The sequence below is a fragment of the Vombatus ursinus genome, unplaced genomic scaffold (genome assembly GCF_900497805.2).
Source record: "Vombatus ursinus unplaced genomic scaffold, bare-nosed wombat genome assembly UNPS02014807.1, whole genome shotgun sequence".
In the NCBI taxonomy this organism is placed as follows: domain Eukaryota; kingdom Metazoa; phylum Chordata; class Mammalia; order Diprotodontia; family Vombatidae; genus Vombatus; species Vombatus ursinus.
The window spans coordinates 43,844,145-43,859,534 of record NW_020954585.1 but is presented as its reverse complement, the minus strand read 5'-3'; the positions used below and the strand labels follow the sequence as shown (position 1 = coordinate 43,859,534).

At 37.2% G+C, this 15,390-nt stretch overlaps 1 protein-coding gene across 3 annotated transcripts in view; it reads left to right on the top strand.

Annotated features, from left to right (window-relative positions):
• The window catches only part of USP22 (ubiquitin specific peptidase 22), a 259,738-nt gene that overhangs the window by 98,507 nt on the left and 145,841 nt on the right, over window positions 1-15,390 (top strand). For all 3 annotated transcript variants that reach the window (XM_027874837.1, XM_027874838.1, XM_027874839.1), the window contains exon 2: window positions 4,234-4,366. In XM_027874837.1, the coding sequence (XP_027730638.1) occupies window positions 4,234-4,366 (133 nt within the window). The remainder of the gene's footprint in view (window positions 1-4,233; window positions 4,367-15,390) is intronic.

The window sequence follows — 15,390 nt, the reverse complement described above, 5'->3', positions numbered from 1 at the left end:
AAAGTTAAATGGTTTCCAAAAGGGCCTGACTTACTCCCAGGCATTAATTTATCTATTAGTTGGATCCAATCCAGTATATTGTAAAAGGTTGTCATATCTCCAGAGGAATGACGGAATGGCTGTGTGTTTAAATCTATAGAGGCATATTGAACATTTAGGTTCTAAATCATGGGTCATGGATCCATGAGATGAGATCTTAGAAGTCATCAAGTCTGACTTCCTTATTCTACAGATAAGGAAACTGAGGTCAGAGATGGTTAAGCAACTTAAGGTCACAGCCAACAAGTGTTCTGAATATATCCCAATTCTCTCAGTGTATCCATATTTAATAGTCACAAGCTTGCTGTTATTTCTGCCATTTGGTCATTATTGTGTCTTTTGAGGATGTGCAGTTAGCCAGTTAGCTTTGGATCTGTGAAATCTATGATCTCAACAAAATAAGTACTCCCTTCAGGTGATCACATTGTCCTTTCTTGACCCTGACTTTAGAGCCATAAATTTTCCATAGAGAGGATACACCTGTTATGTTGGACGTTTTCTTTTGTTTCAGTTAATATTAACAGAAACTAGTGTGACACTTGGGCTTCCTGTCTCTTATTCATTTCCCTCGTAATATACCTGAGCTGCCTTTTCCCATCACTCCTGCCTTTGATAATTTCTTTTATCCTACTTCTTCTGCTTTCTCACCTCCACGTACTGATTTTTTTTTTTAAGACAATTAGGGTTAAGTGACTTGCCCAGGGTCGCACAGCTAGTAAGTGGCAAGTGTTTGGTCTGAGGCTGGATTTGAACTCAGGTCCTCCTGACTTCAGGGCCAGTGCTCTATCCACTGCGCCACCTAGCTGCCCTGTACTGATCTTAATAACCCTAATGAGCACTGAGTAAGGAGCCCTTCTCAGATCTCAGGTGCTATAGATTTGCTCAGGATGACCTTTTTCCTTTTTGGTTAGGCAGTTGGGGTTAAGTTACTTGCTCAGGGTCACATAGCTAGTAAGTGTCAACTGTCTATGGTCACATTTGAACTCAGGTCCTCCTGACTCCAAGGCCAGATCTTTGTCTACTGCTCCACTGAGCTGCCCCTCAGATGACTTTTTAAAGTAAACTGGCATTTCTATAGCTGTTTAAGCTTTGCACATGTTGCAAATGTTCTCATTTGACCCTTACAACAAATGTTGGAGGCAGGTATGCAGTATTTTATACCACATTTCTAAATTTTGATATTCATAAATATTGTGAAATACCTTTTGTGTTTGTGGGTACATATTATGTTTGTTTTGGGGATTTTGTGTAATAGAAAAATAACTTGATGAAATTTCTGAAAATAAAACTTAATTTTTTATTATGAACTTTAATAACTGTCAGCAACGTTAAGAAATTAAATCCTGTGTAAAATCATCAGCATTTAATCAGTTGTAACTACATGAAGTAACAAATAAAAAAATTAAACTGGTCTTTCCAACTCTTCTGAAATTCTGATAAATTCTGATTATTATTGACTGTTGACTAGTTTTTAAAACTACATGAGTTAGTGTTGGCTTGCACATATAGTGGCTGTTTTCCCTATTAAATGACAATAAGACAGCTAGGTTGCACAGCAGATAGAGCATTGGACCTGGAGTCAGGAAGACTTGAGTTCAAATCCAGCCCCAGACAGTTGTTCGGTTTGTGATCCAAAGCAAGTTACTTAATCTCTGTTTGCCTCCGTTTCCTTAATTCTAAAATGGGGATAATAAAAGCACCTACCTCCCAGGTTGTTATGAGGATCATATGAGATGTTTACCAAGTGCTTATTAGAGTACTTTGCACACAGTAGGTGTTTAATAAATGCGTCTGTGTCCCCCCCACCCCAGGACAGATACCTTCACTTGAGGTTTCATGAGTTTTGTGCATAATTTAAGGTTAATAAAGCTGAAAACTTGAGGCTGATAATAAATTGAATTGAATTTTTTTTAAAAGTGTGTGAAAAAGGTAGACCCAAGACAAATTATCAGGAAGTTCTTTTTGGGATCATAGTCTCTCCTTTCTCACCCTTGTTGATGGCCTTCCCTCCTGGAGAGACTGTTCCTGAACCATTCTCCTGCCACCTCCTCCACCCTATCAAAACTAAAACCTGTTGCTGACAGCTTCTGGCTGATTGCCTGGTTGTATTTTAGTAGGAATGAGTCTCTTGCCTAACATTGATGTTACTTGAATATAGAACATTTTTTTGACAACAAAATGTGTAGTTGGAATGTGTAATTGTTAATGCAAGTGTTGTTATATATAGAAGAAAGGCACTTAGAGCTTTCAGTTAAAGAGAAAGAGACTGTAAATATTTTGTATGCTCTTTACAAAGTCATGTATTGTAATCTAAGTTGTAAGTATAATGTCATTGTCATATAAATAGTATTTAAATAAAAGTAAATTTGCTGAAGTTTGGGGAAAACCATATTACACAGTTGTCCAGAAGTTGTTCTTTGAAATTTTGCAACAAATTAAGGTAACTTGTTTTATGTTAAGCAGACTTAAACCTATATCCACAGTAAGAAAGAAGTTCATTTTGCCTTTTAAATACTATTTACTGTTTCTATCATAGATAAATACAACTTCAGTTTTACTATTTATAAGTATAACAACTGCACAAAGTTATTATAACACAAGAAACATGAGTACATGTATTTGTGCACAGATACACATATATACACAGAAGAGGTGAGTGAGCATGTTACATTGAGGAATGTTGTTTGATTTTAAGTGATACAAGGTGCAGAATTTGACAAAACGAAGGAAGAATAGTCTTTTCTTCCTGGACTATTACTCAGTCGATGTTTTTAATATCTTAATTTTCCCTGAAACCACCTACTTACCAACCTGAAAAGTTTTTTTTTTATTTTTAAATTTCAAAGCTTATCAAAAACTCATGAGTAGAAACATAGTGAGTCTTTAACTTAGCCATCTTTTAGACATGTTCAGCCATATTCACCCAGAAACAAATATGAGAGAATTTTAGTTCAAGAATGTATCTTGAAAATGGGAAAAGTTTAGTGAGATATATTTATGCAGATATTGAGCCAAAAGACAGCATAAATGTATTCCTGGTTGTCTGCTGGTGACTTTTAAATGAAAACCATGATGCAGGTTGTAGCTCTTCCTATTTAAGTGAGCCACTTGGACTGTTCTCTTTACAACAGTCATGTACAAGTTGGGAAGCAACCTTTCTGAAAGGGAATGTCTGAACAGAATGAAAACGTTAACATTTGATATGAAGTAGCTCATTAGTCAGGGGTCTAAATTTAGGGAATAAGCTCATCAATTCAAGTGAATTTTCTAGATAATCTAAGCTTCAGTGATCTATGATCTCATCCATGTGAGTACTTCCCACAGTAATGCATATTGCAACTAAAGCCAACCTCTTTAAAATGTGTTAAAACTTTTTAGAAATATGTCCATCTAGCTTTGTTAAAATAAAAAAAAAAATCAAAACATGCTGCCCTGACTTCCTAAACAAAGGATATTGAACATAATTTAGGTCATCACTATGAAAAATCCATTGTTTTACTGGACTTATGGTCTTTTGAGATATGTAGTTGCCCCTGCAGCAGATGACTGTTTATGCTTTGTCTTTGTGCCTAGAGAGAGAGTGTGGGTTAGTAGAAAGAGCTTGAGAGCCTTTGAATTCTGGATATGATACTTACTTGTTGTAGCACCTGGGACAAGTCACTTTGAGCCTCAGTTTCTCACCTGTTAAATGAGCAAATAATACTTGAATTGCTTATCACACCAAGTTGTGAGGAAAATATTTTTTAATCTGGAAAGCGCTATAGAAATGTGAACTACAATATAATCCTTTTATGAAAAGTTTTTTTTTTTTGCTCTTGATTGTCACTTCATGTTAAAGTTGTTCTTAGTAAGAGACTTATAGCTTGTCCTATGAATAAAATGCATGATCTGTAGTGTGGCATTTATCTTGACTACTGGATACTTGTCTGTGTGTGAATAAGTGAGATGTGGGATGAATGCTATTAGTGTGTGGCTATTTTTGAGGACTTGAAAAGCATTTTAGAGATTATAGTTCTATTTTAATAAAAATTTTTCTTTTGTTCATTGTCCTTTTTGAGATTGAGCTCCAATTAATAAATAAAGGTTCCCCAGACTGTCCTTCCTGATCTGTTGGCCTGTACTTTTTATCCAATCATTTATGTTTGAATTCTTCTTGGCTTTTATTGATTTTTCTTTTTCTCTTTTGTTTTCCAGGCAAAGTCGTGCATCTGTCATATGTGTGGCGCCCACTTAAATAGACTCCACTCTTGCCTCTACTGTGTCTTCTTTGGCTGTTTTACAAAGAAACATATTCATGAGCACGCAAAGACAAAGCGACATAACTTGGGTAAGTTGCCCTCTTGAAATCTCTAAAGACTTGTCTATTTTTTATTCTCCACAGCTTCCTTTCTTTTGAGCTGTAGTATGAAATTGACATTCTTCTCCTATACAATTCTACCATTCCTCCCCTACCCTCCTACCCCTTCTCGAAAAAACACCTTTCTACATTGCGTCATTATTTCTCCTTATTTCATAATACATTGTGCCCTCCATGTGGAAATTTCATGAATATGTGCTGAAGTAAATGAACAGAGCTCAGAAGTGGAGGAAATGGTCATAAATTTACCTGATTTCTTTTTCAATATTTAAGTGTACATTTTCTACAGCTTAGTGTAATTTGTACATTGAGGTAAACCTTGCCCTTATCCAACTAATTTTTAAAAATCATCTTAAATTAATTTTTAATACCTTCAGTGCACTTTTTTTTTTTAAACAAATGAAATGTCAAAGCTTGATGTTTGCTTTTGGAGTTCATAAATTGAAAGCTAGTATAGGCAATAGTAAAAATAGTAAAAGCAATCTTTAAAACTCAGCACTTAAAGCTGCCACTGTCCATTTTGAGTTGCATGTATTTAAAGGATTTTTATTGCTTTTAGTTATATAGATTCATTAAGGAACATAGTACCTTCATATGGCATCAAGAAAAATAGCAAGTTTCACATTCTTTATGCCTGTTGGTAGTAATAATATGTTCTTTCACATTCTTGGACCTTCATTTTCAGCTTCTGTGGTATGTTAAAATGCAGAAACTTGGAAAAATCTTAGTTTTTAGCTTAGAGATTTATATTGATTTGATATAGAATGTCAATGTGCAAATCTTGAATTTATTCTCTGACTGTAGCTACTTAAAAATCTCTATCTTTTCTTTCTTAGGTGAACTTATTTGGTTACTTAAACAGTGACAGAAGAGATGCATTCTTAAAAGGTCTAATTTGACACATTTAATTTATTTTTTAACTTGGCATGATAGAAAGAAAGGAGACTTAAAGAAACATAGGTAGCTGAGAATGTAGTCTTAGCTAGTATAATTAAAAGTTTTAGTATATTCTCTGTTGGAAAGTCAGCATTAGATTGAACAAAATATGGACCAACAAATTATTACATAGATTTGTAAAATCAATGAGTCATGTCATATCCACAAAAACAATGCTACTACATAAAGTAAAAATCCAACATATGTCTAGTGAGCCTTTGGGTGAGCTTTTATGAAACTAGGTGACTTGTGCTCTTGTTATAGTTTTGTTTCTGGAAGTCCTTAAAAGATTTAAGGCAAATAGATCATCTGCCATGTTTGACTCATCCATAAGCTAATTGATTTAAATGTTTTTGTGGATATCGAATATCCGTGGTTAGTATCAGATAGTATTTTAATATCTGTAGACTGACACAGTGTATAATTAAATGCACTTCTTTAAAGGTAAGGAAATTGTCATGGTAACAAAAGTTTTTTATTTTGGTGGACTTTGTGCTTGATAATTGAGATCAAGAAAAAGGTACATAATTGAAATCCACAGACTATCCTCAAACCTTACATATTTTGGTCATTAAGGAAAAAATTTAAATCCTGTCTTCTCCTTGTGACATTTTTATATTTGTTAGAATGGCCTAGCTCAGGATTTAAACTGATGGCCATCTTTAATATAATTTATTTCAATACTTAAGGATATGTTATTTTGTTGGTTTGAGTACTAGAACCATTGACACAGGTCAACTATATCACAGTCCTTTCCTTTATTTTATGGCCTTTTGTGAGTTTCTGTGGCTGAAAAATTAATCATCTTTGGATTGAGTTGGAGTTGAACCTCTGGTTTGTATAGTCCATTATGTAGCCTAAGCCAGTGTTTGAGGCTTTTCCAGCTTGGTGTAGGATTTGCTAGTGCTTGTCGCTCTGCTGTTGTAGCATTTAAAAACCTAGGGCTGCTTCTAAATCAAAGTATCAAAGAAGAACTTTGGAAGAACTTGGGATGAATTTTCTTGGCCCATTGATTAGACAGCTTACTTTGATCATCTTTTGTGCCAAGTACTACAGTAAAGGGAAAGAGGTTGAAAAGAAATTGTCCTGTTGTAAAAGGTTACACCAACAGAAATATGAGTGTGTGTAGGTATTTGTATGTTTTTATAGAATCAGAAAGAAATTTTTCATTTTGACTATCATTGAAATGATACTGCAAAAGTATAGAAATGGGTAGAACATGTTTTTTAGATGTCTCTAACATCTTTATCATTAAAGAGATCAAGGTGCTATATAAAATAATTGAGTATTATGATGAAAGTTTATTGATAATAATGTTTAATAAGAAGATACTAGTAGTCTAAAATATTGACGGTAGTGAAAAGATTCAACTAAAACTGTCTAGTCCAAAGGGGAATTCTCTCCCTAATTTTATGGTGTTACACTTCCTGTGTGAAGAATATGCTAACTCAAGATAGGCTACATATTTGGGAGATAGTTAATGTAATTTGATGGATAATTGGAAACAGAACCTGGCAAAAGATATTGCATTATGAGATAATGAAATGTGAGGCATTTTTTTCTTTGCTTTCTTTCCAGATTCATCAACAAATATTTTTTGAATGTCTGTTTTGTGCCCGATACTGATGAAAATAAAGCCCTACTCCCAGTAAACTTATAGATTAATTGAGGAGGAAAGCACAAAATAACTTTTGTTATTAAGAACAAATAGGTTATTAATTTTGTTATACTGAATTATAAGTTCAGTAGTAATTTAGGGTATGGGAGAATTTAGGGAATTTAGGGAAGGGAAGATGAATATTCGTTGGAGGAATTAGGGGAAGCTTTGCTTCTTGAAGAAAGTGGAACTTGAAAATGGGTCTAATTTACGTAAATAACTTCTGTTTTTTGGAACGTAGTTTTCTTGTCTGTAAAATGATGGTGGAGTTGGCTAAGTAGTTGCTTCAGCCCCTTCCATCTCTAATATTCTGTGAATCTTAAAGTAAAAATAGTAATAATAGCTAACATTTATGTAGCATTTACTATTTGTCAGTAGCACTTTAGCTGTTAAGCTAGAGGGGTCTTCTTGACTTTATCCACTGCATCATCTAGCTACCCTTAAATGTACACACAAAGATATTTCAGAAGTAGACAGCTTTTAGAAGTTGAGGAATGTGCTCAGGAAATGAGTGAGTTGTAGCCAAGTAAATGACGTTACAGGCAAGGATTTCATAGAGGGCTCAGAGGGCAAATTGAGTAAATTTGTGTGTTGTTGACATGATGTATTGTAGAGGTAATAAAGTACTTTTCTTTAAGGGAATAGAGAAATGAATATTGAAACAAAAGAGGAAAAAGGAAATTCAGAGACACTGGTTACATTCTGATATTTTTAAGCATTTTTTTAAACTCTCATATTTCATTTGTGGGGATATGCCCATGGGCCTCTCAAGTTGCCACTGCCAAAAAAAAATAATGAACTTTTGGGCAGGTCTCTACTAATGAGTCTCTCTCTAAACTTAGCCAGGCTGATCCTCAGACATAAGGCCCAGACAGAATCTGAGCCTACATAAAATAGGAATTTAATGAACGTATCATACTTAATATAATGGGAGGGATCTTATTTTTTAATTAATTTTTAGTTTTCAACATTCATTTCCACAAGATTTTGAGTTCTAAATTTTCTCCCCTTCTTGCCTCTCCCCCCACCCCAAGATGGCATGCATTCTGAATACCTCTTCCCCTAATCTGCCCTCCCTTCTATCACTCCCTCCCCCTTCTCTTATACCCTTTCCCTTCTTTTTCCTGTACGGCAGGATAGATTTCTATACCCCGTTGCCTGTATATCTTATTTCCCGGTTGCGTGTGAAAACAAATCTTAACATTTGTTTTCAAAGCCAACATTTGTTTTCAAAGCCTTGGGTTCCAAATTCTCTCCCTTCCTCCCTCCCCACTCACCCTCACTGAGATGGCAAGCAACGAGATACAGGCTATACATGTGTAGTCATGCAAAACACTTCCATAGTAGTCATGTTGTGGAAAACTAACTATATTTCCGTTCATCCTATCCCACCCCCCATTTATTCTATTCTCTTTTTTGACCCCGTCCTTGCTCAAAAAACAGCCGATGAGAATAAGATTCATTCATTCCCTCTCACCTTCCCCCATTTCCCCTCCACTGTAAAAGCTTTTTCTTGTCTGTTTTATGTGAGATAATTTACCCCATCCTACCTCTCCCTTTCTCTTTCTCCCAGTATAATCCTTTCTCACCCCTTAATTTTTTTTTAGATATCACCCCTTCATCTTCACCTCATCCTGTGCCCTATATCTATCTATGTATCTATCTATCTATCTATCTATCCATACTTACATACATATAATTTTTTCCCTCTAACTACTGCACTACTGACAAAGGTCTCATGAGTTACAAATATCATCTTTCCAGGTAGGAATGTAAACAGGTCAACCTTAATAAGTCCCTTATGATTTCTCTTTCCTGTTTACTTCTTCATGCTTCTCTTGAGTCTTGTATTTGAAAGTCAGATTTTCTATTCAGCTCTGATCTTTTAATCAGGAATGCTTGAAAGTCGTCTGTTTCACTGAATGTCCATTTTTCCCCCTGAAGGATTATACTCAGTTTGCTGGATAACTGATTCTTGGCTGTAAAATCTCCTTCGCCCTCTGGAATATCATATTCTAAGCCCTCTGGTCTTTTAATGTAGAAGCTGCTAAATCTTGTGTTATCCTGATTGTGTTTCCACAATACTTGAATTGTTTCTATCTGGCTGTTTGCAGTATTTTCTCCTGGGAACTATAGATTTTGGCTATAATATTCCTAGGGGTTTTTCTTTGGGAATCTCTTTCAGGAGGTGATCGGTGGATGCTTTCTGTTTCTGTTTTGCCCTCTGGTTCTAGAATATCAGGGCAGTTTTCCTTGATAATTTCTTGAAAGATGATGTTTAGGCTCTTTTTTTGACCATGGCTGTCAGATAGTCTAATAATTTTTAAATGATCTCTCCTGGATCTGTTTTCCAGGTCAGTTGTTTTTCTAATGAGATATTTAACATTGTCTTTATTTTTTTATTTTCTTTATTCTTTTTTTTATTAATTTAATTTGATTAATTTATCAGGGGTCCCCTATCAATGCCCCCTCTTGTTGTTGTGGTTATTCAGTGATTTCAGTCATGTCCTACTCTTTGTGACCCCTTTTGGGGTTTTCTTGGCAAAGATACTGGAGTGATTTGTCATTTCCTTCTCCAGCTCATTTTACAGATGAGGAAACTGAGGCAAACAGGGTAAAGTAACTTGCTCAGAGTCACACAGCTAGTAAGTATCTGAGGCTAGATTTGAACTCATGAAAATGAGTCTTCCTGACTTTATGGTGGACACTCTATCTACTATACCACCTAGTTGCCCTCTTCCTACCATTTAAAAAATAAATACAAAGTGATTGGGGCAGGGCAGGAAGAATAACAAAGTGGAGAATGAGGACAAGTCCATTAAAAGAGGTGGTGCTTGAATCCAGGATGTTTGTGGTCCCAGGAGATAGCAGGCCAGGAGGGAAAACCTCCTAAGCACAGAGGCAGAAGATGAAATATTGTATATAGGGAACACTAAAGAAAACAGTTTGATGCCACCAAAGAACACATGAGGGGAAGAGGAAAAAAAAAATAGCAAATAGTATGCCTTTTTAACTTGGCATGATAGAAAGAAAGGAGACTTAAAGAAACATAGGTAGCTGAGAATGTAGTCTTAGCTAGTATAATTAAAAGTTTTAGTGTTCTTTTGAGAACACTGTGGTCTAATATTCTCTGTTGGAAAGAAAAAAAAATAGCAAATGGTATGCTTCAATCTGCATTCTAATTCCATAGTTCTTTCTTTGGATGTGGTAAGCATTTTCCATCATGAGGCCTTTGGAGATGTCTTAGATCCTTGTATTACTAGGAAGGATTAAATTTTATCAATATTAGTCATTGCACAACGTGGCTGTTATTGTGTAGAATATTTTTTTGTTCTTTTGGTTTTGTTTTACAATTTCTTGATTTCTCATAAAGTCATTAGCTTCCATTTGCTCCATTCTAATTTTTAAGGAAGTATTTCCTTCAGTGAACCTTTGGACTTCCTTTTCCATTTGGCCAATTTTGCTTCTTAAGACATTCTTCTCCTCATTGGCTTTTTGGACTTCTTTTGCTATTTGGATTAATCTATTTTTTAAGGTGTTATTTTCTTCAGTATTTTTCTGGGTCTCCTATAGCAAGCTGTTGACTTGTTTTTCATGATTTTCTTGCATCACTCTCATCTCTGTTCCCAGTTTTTCCGGTGCTGCTCTTACTTGCTTCTCAGAATCCTTTTTGAGCTTTTCCATGGCCTGGGACTGTTTCATATTTTTCTTAGAGGTTCTGGATGTAGGAGCTTTGACTTTATCGTCTTCTTCTGGTTGTATGTTTTGATCTTCTTTGTCACCAAAGTAAGATTCTATACTCTGACTTTTTTGCGCTGTTTGCTCATGTTCTCAGCCAATTACTTGAGTTTTAAACTCTTTGTTAAGGTAGGGCTCTGCTTCCTATGTGGAAGATGTACTGTCCCAATCTTTGGGGGTTATGTACAGCTATTTTCAGAGATACGTCTAGGGACCTGCAAATTTTCGGTTCTTCCAAGGTGGTATGATCAAAGGCGAGGTGTTTACTGCTTTCCTGGCCTGTGCTCTGGGCTATGAGTGACCACAGGCACTGTTTTCTGCCTTGGAACTGTGAGGAGGATTCCCTGTCCACCGCAACCACAAGCTCCGCCACACCAGTGCTCCTCCTCACCCCAGGACCGCCACCCAGGACTGCAACTCAGATCCAAGCACAGGCACAGCAAGAGAATACTGCCTCAGCACCAGCAAAAAGATCCCTGCAATCCCCCCTCAGTCTGTGGACTGAGAGCTTCAGAAGCAGCCGCTTCCCTGGGGCTATGCCAGAATTGGGGCCGAACTGTGCTCCTCTCTCACCAGGTCTAACAGACCTTTCCTACTGACCTCCTAAATTGTCTTTGGCATTTGTGGGTCGAGCAGTCTGGAAACTGCCACAGCTCCCCTTGATTCAGTCCCCTAAGGCCTGCTCCAGGTTTGCTGAGGCCTGGTCTTTGCCTGCAAGCGCACACTGAATTGCGCTCCTCTTCCTAGCGTGGTGCAATAGACCTTTCCAATCAACCATCCAGGTTGTCTTGGGCTGGAAATTTGTTTCACTTTGTATTTTTGTGGGTTCTGCTGCTCTAGAATTTGTTTAGAGCCATTTTTTACAGGTATTTGGGGGAGAGCTGAAGCAGATCATGGCTTTTACTCTGCCATTTTGTCTCTACCCTGGGAGGAATCATATTTTTAGTAGTCAGTAACATTGTAGAAAACTAGATTCATGTCCTTGACTAATAGTAATAATATATAAGGCAAATATTTTAAATCCCTCTTGTATTCCAAGATGAATGAGTATCATAATTTGGTTACCCAATGTTCACAGATGCATAGACTCTAAGAGTTGGAAGCTATCTACTTGAGCCCCTCATATAACACTCTTGACATTTGGTCATCTAACCTTCAAAGATCTCCAACGGTTGGGAACCTACCACCTCAGTAGGCTGGTCATTCTACTTTTGGACAGTTCTAATTGTTAGGATGTTCTACTTGACATCATTAAAAACTAGATGATAGTCTAAGAAATATGTCAAAAGACTCCAATTTAATTATTAGGTACCTACTGTGTGCCAGTGCTACCCTATGTGATGTAGACAGAAACTAGTCTGTGTCCTCAAGAATCTAGCTGAGGGGAAAAAACCATGTGCACATGTAAATATATATATGTAGCTATGTGATAATGTATATTTGAATTATGTAGTAAAATAGGTAATTTTTGGAAGGTAAGCACTAACATCTGGAGGACTGGGGATTAGGAAGGGCTGATATAGGAGATTGCACTTGAGTTCAACTTTGAAAGAAGCTAGCAATTTTAAGAGGTGGAGATTAAGAAAGTATGCTCTGTGCTTGGGTAGACAGCTGTGCAAAGGCAAGGAGGTGGGGGTTGGCATGTTTAAGGAGCAGCAAGAAGGCCAGTTTGGTTGGATCATAGAGTGAAATGAAGAGGAGTATTGTGTAATACACCTGGAAACGTAGCCTGGAGCCAGGTTGTGAGGGGCTTTAAATGCCAAAAAAGTTTGATCTTAAAGGTAATAGGGAGCCGCTAGAGCAGGGGATTGACATAGTCACCCCTCAGGAAAATCACTTGGACAGTTTCAGGGACTGTAGAAGGAGGAGATCGGAGGCAAGAAGATCAGTGAGGAGGCTGTTGGTGTTGCCTAAAAGTTGATTCAGAGTGGTGGCTATGTGAATAGAGTGCAGGAAAGGGATGCCAGACATGTAGTGGAATCAACAAGAGGAGGAAGGGAGTGAGGATGAATCTGAGGTGGCAACCCTGGTTGTTTACACTGTCAGGCAGCAAGCTTTTATTAAGTGACTTCTGTGTGTCAGACACTATGCTCTGTGCTAGAGGAAAAAGATGAATAAATAAAACAGTGCTGACTTTGCAAAGGGCAAAGTTCTAATGGAAGAGACAACAAGGATATTTATAAACAGAATAAATACAAATTAATTGGATGGGGGGGTACTCGCAGTTGAGGAGATCTCAGAATCAGGATCATAGAAGGTGGTGTTTCAGTTGCGTCATGCAGGAAGAGGGAGATCCTGTGAAATGCAGGAGATGGGAGCTAGACTGCCAAGTATGACAAATCTGGGAGTTTCCTGCATAGAGCTGATGTTTAAACCTAGAGGAGCTATTGAAGTCATTGAGAATATATAGAGAGTAGAGAAAGGGACCTAGGACAGATCCTTGTGAAAACCTACAGTTGGGGGCAGAAGTAGTGGTCAGATAGGAAGAAAGGAAAACAAGAATGGTCAAGAGGGGGAGTATGGTCTACAATGCTGCAAAGAAGTTAAGAAACGTGATTGAGAAAAAAAACATTGGATTTTGGAGAGAGAGATTTTGGTGATGTGATAAGCTGGATTTCAAGGGGTTAAGATGTAAGTGAAAGGAGAAGGAGTGGAGGCAGGGAGTATAGACAGATCCTCAAGGAGTTTGACTTTGAAAGGGAGCTATAGGTTAATAAGTAGCAGAAGGCCACCTGAGGATTGTAGCCTTTACACCCTCCTTCATTTGAACAACTGTAGGGTAGTAGAGGAAGCTTGGGGGACTTTGGGGTCAGATAATACATGTTCTTGACTTTGGTTTTGCTCTAAGTGCGTTCTTTTGCTTTGCATAAACATTGCTATAAGCGCTGGGTAGATTCTAGATATTTATAAAAATGTACTGTTTCAGTCAACAAGTATCTGCTAATTCAGACCTCAGTGTTGTCCATCCTACAGGCCTTTCTTTGTTACAGAATCAAGGTAATGAGGTCTTTCTGAGATGGAGGGTGGGGGGAGGAGAGTGGTGTCCTTATAGACATAATGGCCCATGGGACTCAAGACCCATCTGAACCTCAGATACAGCCTATCTGTACCAGGTAGTTCTGTTTTGTGGTACCAGGAGCCCTCATTTGGATGCCTGTATTATGTTGTCAGATTTGTTTTTGTTTTGTTACGCCTAAGGGTATCTTAATGAGGTTTAAAATGTGCAGGTAAGATAGTTTTAAAACAGCTCACTCATCTGCCCGTGTGGATGGCTGAGATGAGAAATGCAGAATTTAAATTTAGAAAATTTTTAGTGGATTTCTTCTCTCATTCATTGTTGATTTTGGTAAGAGTGCAGAGGGGGATAAGTGCCATCTAAAGTTGATTTCTGAAATCTGAAACTGATTCTTTCCTTCTGAAGCAGGTTGCTTATGATATTCTTTGCACATTCTTTATCTTGGCACACATAGTTGGAAGGAGAGGAAAGTTCCCATCCTCACTAGCAAAACAGATTGATGGGATTGGCCTTTGAATATAAGATGTTTGAGTGGGATGAGGAAAAAAGAAGATGCTACAGAAACAGGATGGGAATCGGCCTGCGGTCTCCACGGGGCAGTAACCAGAGTTTTAGAGGTAGAGGGACAGAAGCACAGTGTACTCTATACCACACCTCAGTTTGTCCTGATGCACTTTTTGAGAAGCACATTGTGAATGAAAAACTGCTTCCATTAGCATTCTCACTAACAGCAGATAGTCCATAGATTATACTTCCTACCAGAGATGGCTTACTTCACCATGAGGTATGTTTGTTTATCAAATAGGTCTCGTAACTTTGATGCTCCAGCAGCCCTGCCCCATATACATGTTTTATCTCTGGCTCCTAGCCACACTGCAGAGTCTCTGTTTGGAGAGGAACAATCTTCAGAATTCTCATCCATTTTCTGGTCCTTGTTTCTAGCATGTGTTGTCTCTTAGTATTCAGTCTCTGTGGCTGTTATGGAAAGAGAAGCTGCCTCAACAGGAGTCGTTCCAGGCTAGGTTGAAGGGCAGTACAGAAGTCTAAGGCAGCAGTGGAGCTTTGTGCTTAGAACGTTAAAGTCATTTCATCATATTGCGTTGAGATTTAATATGAAATGTGGAGGCCTGGTTTAAATTTGAAAGCATTCGTGAAGTAAATTTTTAACAAAGAAACCTGTGACTTATTAAAAAAATGTAATAATCAAGTATAACTGAAACCCTTTACAGCTCGATTCTAGCTTGTCATCTCTGCTGCTGACAAGAAAGGATGTAGTTCTTTGAAAAATCACTATATATTTTTAAATTGTGACTTTTTAAATCACCTACTTTCTGCTGGTCTGATGTTAGTCACCATGGAAACTACAGCAGAAACTGCAGTCTGAAACTGGCTTTTAAGAATTCTTCTGTATTTTAGCTGCAACTGCCATCCAAGTACTGAAGATGGTGGTTTTTTTTGTTTGTTTGTTTGTTTGTTTGTTTTCCCAAACACCTACTATCTTGGGAAGCACCAGAATTTTTATCATTCTTCTTCTTCTTCTTCTTCTTCTTATTATATTTTTTGCTACCTCATCTAGGTTTTTTCCCCCTTCAAAGTTACTCATCCAATATGACCTAATATTATTATTTTTCCTGCCTAGATTTTTTT